Genomic DNA, 10,816 nt, shown 5'->3' with positions numbered 1-10,816 from the left:
AAGAGCAGCTGGTACCTCCCCCGGGACACAGCACGCACCGGAGCCCTGCCGGGGGAGTTGGCCCCGGTGCCGGGCTCCACGGCACGCACACATCGCTGCAGCATGGAGAACGAGTCTCAAGGATGGGCAGAACTCCAACAGTCTCGCCCTGTGCAGTTTTGTGCCTTATGCAGAAGCGATGGTGATCCTTCCTGGCTCTCTCCGTGTCCCCAGCATGACAGGAGTCACTAAGGAGCAGTGGGGAACATTAATGCGATCGCAGCACTTGCAGCCATCCATTCCTTGCAGCAGCTCGTGGTTCCCAAACTCACCCCAGGGAGTTTGGGGTCCCGAGGAGCGGAAAGGAGACAGGTCTGAGCTCTGCAACCAGAAACTACTTTGGGATGTGCCGCTGCAAGATGGGGAGCTACTTCCCCTTGGAAAGCAGACCCAAGTCCCTGTGCAGCAGACATCCAGGGCACCTTCACAGCATCCCCTCCTCCAGCTCACCCAGGAACACAAGAAGTGTCCGAACGCAGAGCTTTAGCTTTGGCCGCCAGAGCGGGAGAGCTGCAGCCAGCACACCCAGCCCTGCACCGCACCGCACCGGGGCCCCTCCGGCACAGAGCTTCCCCACACACCCGTCGCTGCATCTCTTTCAAAGAGTTTATTAGAAGTAAATATTTACATCTATTGCAAATGGTTAATAGGCAACACGGGAGTGAGAGCTCCCCTTGGGTAGGGAAGGATAGCAAGGGCCAACTGCTCACCTCCCCACCCTCCCCAGAAGCGGAGGGCAGCATTCCCAGCTGTAGGTGGCTCAGATAAACCCACACCTGGATGAAAGCCCTTTCCCCTCCCAGGACAACTCGCAGCAGGCTCCTCCTCTGCCCGAGATAAGAGCTTCCCACTCCCCCAATACTGGCTCTGACTAGGCTGAAGGATGGATGGGAAAAGGGCTGCAATAGAAGTGAGGCAACTGCTCCTACTGCTGGGTCAAAGAACACTCTCCTTGCCTTTGGGGTGGGAACAGACAGTGCTGTCCCAAAGGGAAGGTCAGGAGACCATGCTGGATCGTGCCCCCTGGCTCTCACCCTAAAAGGGCAGAAGGGGACAAAATTGAGCACCTTTTTGCTGTCCTGTCTTCCCCAGGAGTCTGACCAGCACAAAGGAGAGTTGAGAGGATTAGAAGGAGAATTTCTTGAGAAACGCTGCCAGTGCGTGGCACACAGGGCATTCCTCACCCCTTAGATAACATGGGATGCAGTGCTGCTGGGGCAGAAACCAACAACAGTCCATCCCTACCCTACCACTCCAGAAGCCAAAATCCTCGTGGAAGCATCTAGTTCTGGCCTCCCTGGAGGGTCACATTCCCATCCCAAACTGTCCCTCCGCAGCAGCCCATTCCTAAATGAACCAGCGGAGCAGATGGGGTTTGTTCCTTGGCTGACTTCCATTCCAGTCTTTGCCCTGGAGCCAGTAAGGCAGCAGAAGTGCTTTAGTTAACCTCTCCTCCTCCCATACAGGCTCAAACTCAGCTGACAGAACCTACAGGTTATAACAGAGTGCACGCTCTGGGTCTTGAACACAGACCACAGGAGGAGGAGATGCCCGGCACCACGCAGCTCCGAAGGCAGCAGCTCCCAGGCCCAGCTTATACTATCCTAGTAAGACTGTTCAGGGGTTCAGGAGTGGAAGTGAAGGGTAAGTGCAGATGGCAGTAGCTATACTGTTGGGTTTTTTTGTCAAGGGGCACCTCTTACCCCTTAACTGAAGGAGGGAGGATATCTGTGGTCCCTATTACTCTGCAGGGCAGCTCACAGTCCCCTGGGGATCAGGCACACATGGTACGGAAAGCTCCGGGCCTCTCTGCAGGGGTGACAGTGACCTACAATGCCCAGTATTTCTCCCAGCAGCAGTGGAGGTTTCTCAATTATGGCTTTTTTCTTTTCAAAAATACAGAAAGAGGTTAGAGATGCTTTACCGAGTGCTCACTAATAAGTACACCTCCCCCCTGCACCCTCTGTTCAGAAACATCTAACTGCCTCTTCCGTAAGCAACGCTGCAGGCTTTCAGCTCTACCACCAGCGCTGTGGGACAGCCACAAGCTCCTGGGACGGGGGTCACTACGCCAGGAGGCGTATGACGCCGTTGTCTGAGCCCAGCAGGAGATGGCATTTTGTGGGCAGCACCGCCAGGCTGGTCAGCGTACCCCGAAAATTCTCCGAGCTCAGCTTGGTCGTGCTGGTGGGCAGGGCTGAGGACTCCAGCATGGAGTAGACGCCGATCTTGTTGGCCACAGTGCCAGTGACCACTTCGTTGCCATAGAGGTCAAATGCGTGGATGGGTTCAGATGCAGATTTGTAGTGGTGCAAAGGTTTCTGCTCCAGTTCCTTCCAGACAGTCAGGGAATGATCCGAAGAGGAGCTGATTAGCACATTGCCCTCTGCAGCCTGCAGGAAAGGAAAGGCCAGTGAACCAACACTGCTGCAGTAAAATTTCCCAATCTCATCCTGCAAATGAAATCAGCAGGTAGCTGCCAATAATCCAACAGTCCCTTGGGACAGTCCCAGCCATTTCCAAGCAACTGATGGTACTGAGGAGTATTAACAAGGCATCCAGGTAGACACTGGAAGCTACAGGACTCTCTGGTAGCTGGCCACCTCCTCTAGTTCTATCCTCCAAAAGATGGGCTGTGTCTCTTCCCAACAACGTTCTGATACCCTGCACAACTAATTTATCATCTGTTACTAGTGCAGCGGGTAAAGAGATTATCACATGGTCTTGCTCTCCAACAAACCACCTGCCAAATTATTTTCCTTCTCAGAAAAAGGAATTGTGAATTTCTCATAGTAGAAAACACTCCTCAGGGTTGGAGAAGCCTGGACCTGCTTATTAGCAGAGCTAGTGAGAGGGTAAACAACTCAAACCACTGAACTTTGTTTAACCTGCATTTGGGTCGAGGACATCGGAGCCCCAGCGCTGCTCCCTGAGGGTGGGTAAATATGGACAGGAGTTACTCATTAGAGTGACGCTTTCCCAGGGTGGCTAAAACTCCCATGGAAAAAGCAACACATTTGCTTCTTCACGGGCGATGTGTCTCCTCCCTGCCCCTGCTGCAGACCTGCTCAGCAGGGACTGACACCTGGGAAGGCTGATCTCCGTTCAGCACAGGCTGGACCAAGAACACCCGCCCACAGCACTAACCGTGGGGCGGGAGAGCTTGAACAGCCTCTTAGGGACACAACAAGGGATGGACGAACGCCCAAAGGATGGAGCAGACAAGCGCTGCCAAGCAGCATGTGCCAGAAGGATGCTTCATGCAACCTCAGTGAATCAATGAGTCCCACAAAGCCTCAACCCTGATCCCAGCTGGACTTCTCACCTTGATCTGCAGGATGTCTCCCTCATGGGCAGGCCACCCCCGCATGATGAGTCCTGTCCTGGTGTCCAGCAGCACAATGAAACCAGAGGAGAAGCCAGCCATAACGCTGCGCCCATTAGGACTGACAGCCAAGCAGCGGATGAGCCCAGCGCTCACTCCACTGGCCAGGCGGAACTCGTGCTGCAAGAGAGAGAGTCCAGCTATTGGGGGAGAAAGATCAGGGGATCTGGCATTTAGGGGACAAGAGAGCTTGGGGTCCAGCTGGCTTTTGTGGAGTCATCGCAGGTAGCTTTGGGCCAGCCATGGTGCCATCATAAAGCACACAGATGGAGGAGGGTGGCTCGCAGAGCGCCAGACTCCCTACCTGTAGTCCTGGCTTCCTGTGATCGATGAAACGCAGCACAGAGTCTGCGCTGGCCACAGAGATGCTGTGATAGGGAGGCGGCATGGTGGTCACAGCTGTGATGGGGACTTTGCTGTCTAATTCGTCAAAAGTCCGGAGAAGTTTGCCTGTGAAAACATGATGGAGAAGTTACAGCAGTAGATGCACAGAGAAGGTACACAGCAGATCTCCAGTTCTGCACTGTTTTTTCACAGGAGCCACCAAAACTCAGTATGGCCCCTCTTGTCTTTAAGGACTAGACTAGTTCACTCCAGACAGCCTTCACCCTTTCCCTTCTTACCTGTGAACTGGTCCCAGATGTGTACGGTCCCATCACAGCTCACCACGTGCTGCGATGCCTCCAGCTGGCTCACGTAGAAGACTGACTTCTTGTGCTCAGCGTACGTGAAGCGCGGTGGCACCTCACTGGTGCCATCCCCGTAGTTGTACAAGGGCCAAAGGCGGACAGTTTTGTCCTTGCTGCCACTAAGAAAGAAGTCCTCGCTGCTGAGCGGTGCCACGCACTTGATGGCCCCTGAATGCCCTGAGAAACTCTGCAGCTTGATCTGGTGGAAGTGGAAGCGGGGGTCATGTTGGCTCACCCCAATCTCATACTGCCAGTAGGCCAGCCAGTTCCCACACAGCATGTGGGTGCTGCGAGGAAGGTCATGCTTCAGGGCATTCTCCTCGCTGGATGAGCTGGGAGTAAAGCCATCAGTGCCAGCACTGAGGCGAATTAAACCAAGACCCTCGCGCTGTGTGTCCACGGGGACCTGGATGCGGTTCCCTACCAGCACGCTCCCAAAGGTACCAGAGTGACTGTCCTCGTGGTGGCTAGAGAAGGGCTCAGTCCCTCGCGTATCTTGGTCTGAGCCCCCCGCACTCGCTGTTTGTTCCAGGCTAACCACCTGCAGGCTCTTGGGGTTCACGTTCTCCAGGTAGAGGCTAGCCAGCTTCTCAACCAGCGAGTGGTTGGGCACAACCATCCGGATAACATCACCTGAAGGGAGAGAACGTGGCTTCAAGGGAAGGGATTTCGCTATCATCATCCCCCACCATCAACAGAACAAGGGTCAGCACAGGGCTGTGAACGCAATGTCCCCCACAAGCCAGCCACACACTGCTCCCTGCCAAAGCAGCCTGAAACCTGGTGGGCTCCCGACCCAGCAAGCAGACCAAGCCACAGCGCAGAGGCTGTGAGTTTCCCCCAGCAGCCCTTCTCCTGAGTTCAGGTCCACGGAGTTCTCTCACAAATCCCAGGAGATGGCGGCCAAGCCGTACCTAACAAGCAAGAGAAGGGGATGTAGGTGATGTAGGCCATCTCAGGGTTAAACACCTTCTGTAACTCCATCAGCACGGCCGGATCCAGGGCCAGCAGCTTCCCATCCGAGAGGGGCACCTCCATCACCGGCACCTCACAGCTGCTCACTGACTCCGCCGTCAACCCCTGGGCAAGAGAAAACAGGAGGATAGCCAAGATCAGATGTTCTCACCACATAATTAATTACACAAACACGGCCTGGGCTGGACGCTGCTGACACCAGTAGTGGTGGATGCAGGTATGCCCACCGCATTCCTGCAGCTGGGTACTGGGGGACAGCAGGAGGACCTCTCCCACGTCACTGACCTGGTCTTGCAGCTCCTGCAGCAGTGAGAACGCCCCAAAGAAGTTTCTCACTGTGTCACTCAAATGCTGCTGCACCATCTCCTGCCCAATCCGCAGGCAGATCAAAGCAATTAGGCTGATTGTCTTAACGCACAGGACAACACGGGCCTGGGCACCACTGGGGAAACTGAAGAGGACATCCGTTACCAGTTTGCCCTCCACATACCGCTTTTTCCCCTCCTCTGTTTCATGCTTCCTGCCTTGTCAGTGTTATCAGAAGGTCCTGAGCAGCACAACCTCTACGTGCACGCCGGGTACCAGCGCAGGGAGGTGCACATCAGGGCAGGAGCAGCCCCACAACCCCAGGAGCATTAAGGCTCTCACAGAACCATTTCCAAATCCCCAATTTTGAGTTGTGCCAAGCCTGCCTGAAGGCACGGCAGACTGCAGCACTTACCCAACGGCCGGCGAAGTGAGGAAGCCCAGCACCGGGAGCAGCACCTCCTGGCTGATTTTGGGGAGAATGTCCATGAGCGTGGTGTCCGAGAGACATACCACGATCTTCTGAGTCAGCGTCACAGCAGCCAGGAGCCCTGCCTCCTTCCGACTGTTCAGCCGGCCACCACCGGACCCGCCACTGGGCGCAACCTGCAAAAGGAGTCCTCCAGTGCCAGGGCCACCACCTTCCCAGCAGAACACATCAAGGGTGATCCCCAGGATCACCCGAGCTCAGCCTCAAAACCCGGCATGGTAGTGCTGGTCACAACCCTTGGGAGAGGAACCTGAGCACTAAGTCTCAACAGCAACTCATGTCTTGCACTCAAGGGATGAGCCTGAAAACTGACAAACAGATGTCAGCGCAAGACATGAGCCTCGAGAGAATGGGGCAGGACATCCTCAAGCTCGCACGGATCCTCTGGAGGGCATCTCCCTGCAGGATGCTCCCACAGCTGGGAAACTCAGAAGGGAGAGAGACAAACCCAGACTGGCCCAGACCATCACCAGCCCAGACACTGCAGAGCACCATTTGCCAGCATAAGAAGAGGGGAAACCTATTACATACACATGACTTAAAGCAAGAATCAGCATCTTCATCCCATGCCACGTTGAGCCTGGATGCACAGACTGCAGAGGAACAGTCCTTGCATGAAATATCCAAGCACAAATTATAGGCAAACCTGCTGCTGACTTCTAGAAATCCAGATGCTCTTAATTTCATGAGGCAGAAGAGCACATCCTTTTTTGCTGACAACATACCGATGCTGGTTACAGCAATGCCAAAGAGTTAACAGCAGCAACACTAAAAGATTTCTTTCTAGATCGTCCTATTTCCTAACTCCCAGACAAATCAAACACCCAAGACAAGAGAGCCAATAGCAAAAACCACAAACAATTCCCAGTTTCCGCTATATTTCTTGTACACCTGCCATCTTCCAGCTCATCACAGAGGCTCTTCCTCTCACAAAATATCCACTCTGCCAAATCCTGCAAGAAGGATTGACTTTATCCTATTTGTGACCTGCAAGTTTCATCGCTTTCATATCAGGTTGCCAAATGCTGCTCACGGGGGTATTAATCCCCCCAGTGCCCCCAAGCATTAAGTTAAGTAAAGCAAAGCAGAACAGCTGGAGCTATGATTGCAACTGGGTGGAGAATGATTTTGCTGAAAAATGGGATTTTTTCCCCTGAAAAATCTCCCCTTCAACATTGGAAAAACTGACAATGCCTTTTTGTTTTCTTTAAATGAACAGCTGTGGCCTCTTTTTCCTCTACATTTAAATTATCAAAAAGCTATTGAAGTTTTCCATTTAAACAAGAATCCATAACCAAAGTGTTTATAACCACTAAAAAGGGAGCAATATGAAAAATAAGCCTGTTTAAAACATTCAAACCCTTTTTTTTTTTTAAATGAAAAATTGGTTTGTTTTTCAACCAGCTGCATTACACACATTTTCTTCTTGCTATTCAGCTATGAATTTCAAGCTGAAAAGTTTGTAAGTCTTGCCAGTATTTTTATACAGTTGAAAAACCTCCTTTAGCCTCTCCCTAGCTCATCCCCTATCTACCCATACAGACCTCTAAAAACACTCGCTCCAGCAATCCCGCAGCAGCCCAAGCTGCTCCGCCTGCCCATTATCACAATCCCACCCCTGTGCCAGCTCCGTTTCGGCAAGCTCGCCCAGCAAAGCAAAAGAAAACCTTTTTCTCTAGCTTTGTGCGTGCCAGTAAAGGGTCTGGACAGGGAAAGCCCCCAGGCTGAAACGGGGAAGGAGGGGCTGCGGCAGCCCGATGCAGATCCACAGTGGCTGCAGAGCCACAGTGGCCGAGGCTCGCTAAAGCACAAAGCCCACGTACGCAGCCGTGCGCTTCGCTGGGAGCGGTCCAGAGCTTACGGCTGGGGGGGAAAGCACCTCTTCTGCCTGCATCAGCACAGCTCTTCTCAGCCAACACAGCAAGAGCTGCTCAGCCCACACCGGCCCAGATGGAGCTCAACCCAGCACAAATTTTTATGCAGGAGGCTCCTGGTGAAGCCGGACTATTTTCTGTGAAACCTCCTGTTGTGCCTGGACACAGCTCTCGCCCCAACGCGCGTGAGAAGAGGAGAAAAGGCGATACTAACCAGGTAGCTGATGTAGGGCAGGTACTGGTAGGTGAGGACGGGCTCTCCGTACAGGTATGCCACATGCACAAGACAGGCCAGCACCGGCTTGGACACCTGATCCCCCAGCACGGGCCGTTTTTGGTAGATATTTCCTGTACTCAGAGGACTGTTCTCATCGTTGCTTGGTACAAACTGCTGCCTGGTGGGGCCTGCCCAGAGACAACATCATGAGCCGAAGCAGCAGGCTACACCCAGGCCACAAGGCACCCCAGCGGACCATTTTGGGGCACAGCCCACCCAGGGACCCCGGGGTTCGAGGAGCAGACGTTACCCATGTAGCAGGACGTGAGCAGACGGAGCAGGTTCCTGGCGATGAAGCGGGACGTGACGGTAGGGCCCAGCTTGGCTGAGAGCCACCTCACCATCTTACAGGCTGTGTCTGCAAAACAAAAACAGTTGCAAGGACAGAGCCCGGCACGGCACAGATTAGCTATCACCCGGCTGCTGCCCGGACCATGCCTGCCCTGCAGGCAGCTCTCTGGGTCTCAGATCCACACACTACAGTGGAGACCCGGCCTTTTATATCGGTTTCATCCTTGTTCCCAAGCTGGGACCACAGACACCCCCAAATCTGGACCCACTTCTTCCCAGGCTCTCCCCTTCTCACACTCACTGCCGTAAAGTGTTTGCCACGCTCAGCAGAAAGGTTCAACGCTAGCAGGGTCTTACCCAGGAGTATTGTCTGCTCTTTGTCATCAGAGTGGTCCGGCAGCTCCTCTCCCTCTCCATCCTCTGGCTCACTGCTGTCATCAGCCAGAGTGACATCCATGGAGGCACCAGCCTCCACGGCCACCGTCAGCTCTGCATCAACCGTGGCGTCATCGTGCTCCTCTTCATCATGCTCCTCTTCCTCCTCCTCCGAGTCCTCACTCTGTTTCAGGTCCTGGCTGCTGTCCATCGACTGCAGGCTGCTCTTGTCCTTCTGGGAATCCCCATCCGTAGGTCTGTCCTCTCCCAGGGACACCTCGCTGGCGCTGCTCTTGTCACTGAGCCGCCCAAGGCTGAGCGATTCCTGCTCCTGAGGCTGCAAGGACTCCCCAACATAGAGGCCGCTCTGGAAGTCCTCGCTCTCGGGCAGGTAGGCTTGGTCATGGAAGCTGACACCAGAGGTGTAGTCGAGGAGGTCGAGCGTAGCGGAGCTGCGCTCCACGTCCATTTTGATCTCCTCCCCAAACACGCAGGACACTGGGCTTTCCCCTCCACTTTCATCATCTTCAGCCGTGCCGAGGAGGGATTTGCTCTCCTCCCGCGAGTTCTCGATGCCAACGAGAATCTGCAGGATGTGCGGCAGCAGGTTCAGGAGAAAGGACTGCAGCCCCAGGCGCACTATCAGCTGGGCGACAAAGCAGTCCGTGTAGAGGTAGAACCTGCCATGGCGGTAGCAGGGGGTCTCATATGCTCCAATCAATGGCTTGAGCAAGTATTTATTGGCATTCTTCGGACCTAAGGATTTAGCTATGGGTTCAAAGAGATACCACGCGGCATAGACAGCAGTATTCTCCTCGGACATCAGAGACAATACAAAGGGCAGAAGAATCTCCAAGCCTTCAGGAGTGATTTCAGAAAGGATCCCCTCTAGCTGCTGCCACAGCTGGAAAACAAGTTCCCGGCCCTGACCTTCATCCTCTATCTTCTTTGCCTGATAGGTGAAAATGAATTTGTGCAGCGCTGGGAAGTATGTGGGGAAGGGGACAATAGAGCTGTAGGGACTGAGGAGCTGTGTGGGACAGGGTGGGGGGAGGCCCTGGGAGATGGGTTTGTAGTCAAACAACTGCACCGCGCCCTTGCCCAGCTTGGTCTTCAGAAGCTTCTCCACCGGCACGCTCAGCTGCAGCAGGACGTGAAGCACGTGCTGGAGCGGGGCTGGGATCTCCTTGGGATGATAGCGACACAGATTACGCACCATCAGGAACCGCTCCAACAGGGATGCGTCAGGCTTCGAAGGACGAATCCTTGGTGCAAATATAATCTCAGCAACAAGAATGCCCAAAGCTTGCATGTCCCTCTGGAAGAGGTCCGAGAGACCCAGGGGTAGCTCTTCCCACGGCTGCTCCATTAGCTGCATCTCGCTGCTTAAGCCTTTAACTAAGAAATTGTCCAATTTCTCCAGTTCTTCCAGGGCCTGGAGCGGATTGAAGCCTTCAGGAAGCGTGATCTTCATGTCAACCTGATCCACAGCACCTGCCTTGCTCCGACGGAGAGGTCGGACACCCGAGGTTTTGCCTTCAGTGGCATAAGCAGGGAGGGTGGAGGGCTGTGCTGAAGGCACAGTGGCACAGGGCTGATCAGCAGCTCTACCAGTAGCAGAAATCGACTCCAGGGCTTCCGTGCCTTGCTCTAAATCGTCCTCACCAGCGATGGGTTTCTCCCCAGACCAAGTGGTTTCACTAGGAGTAGCCTCCAGGACCAGCCCATTAACCACATCTGTCACCTGGCCTTGGATATCCTCCAAAAACACAGTCTCTCTGATGTTCTGGAGAAGAGGACGGGCAATGGCTGGAGCTTCAGCAGGCGTGTAGGCAGGTCCCACCATGCGCCTGGGATGCGGCTGGTCAAAAAGTTGCACAACACCGTAAGTCGTCAAATGTGTGTGGTTGTCTACTAGGTGGAGGCAGACATTCTTCTCCTTGACAGCATCCTTCCCAAGCAGCTTGTACCCAAAAGTGAGATCAATCCAGTGGTGGAGGTCCTGAGAAACTTCCCGGCTCTCAAGCAGCATGCGGTGGACTTCGATGAACTCCTCGTAGGAGCTACACCAAGATGGCACGTCCAGGTCAGGCATGTCTGGATGGATGGATCGGA

The 10,816-nt window shown here is 54.2% G+C and overlaps 1 protein-coding gene across 1 annotated transcript in view; it reads right to left on the bottom strand.

Moving 5' to 3' along the window:
* Positions 1–1,926: 1,926 nt before the first annotated feature.
* WDR81 (WD repeat domain 81) overlaps positions 1,927–10,816 on the bottom strand; it is a 10,390-nt gene continuing 1,500 nt past the window's right edge. The window contains exons 2-11 of the mRNA XM_009885171.1: positions 8,684–10,816; positions 8,286–8,393; positions 7,973–8,163; positions 5,810–6,000; positions 5,374–5,539; positions 5,028–5,193; positions 4,048–4,746; positions 3,729–3,874; positions 3,365–3,544; positions 1,927–2,432 (exon numbers count right to left, since the gene is read on the bottom strand). The exon at positions 8,684–10,816 is cut by the window's right edge and continues 14 nt beyond it. Coding sequence (XP_009883473.1) covers positions 2,106–2,432; positions 3,365–3,544; positions 3,729–3,874; positions 4,048–4,746; positions 5,028–5,193; positions 5,374–5,539; positions 5,810–6,000; positions 7,973–8,163; positions 8,286–8,393; positions 8,684–10,816 — 4,307 coding nt within the window. The 3' untranslated portion in view covers positions 1,927–2,105. The remainder of the gene's footprint in view (positions 2,433–3,364; positions 3,545–3,728; positions 3,875–4,047; positions 4,747–5,027; positions 5,194–5,373; positions 5,540–5,809; positions 6,001–7,972; positions 8,164–8,285; positions 8,394–8,683) is intronic.

This window comes from Charadrius vociferus, unplaced genomic scaffold (assembly GCF_000708025.1).
Source record: "Charadrius vociferus isolate BGI_N301 unplaced genomic scaffold, ASM70802v2 scaffold54, whole genome shotgun sequence".
Lineage (NCBI taxonomy): Eukaryota > Metazoa > Chordata > Aves > Charadriiformes > Charadriidae > Charadrius > Charadrius vociferus.
Note: the sequence above shows the minus strand (reverse complement) of the source record. Positions and strands in the feature narration are given on the sequence as shown.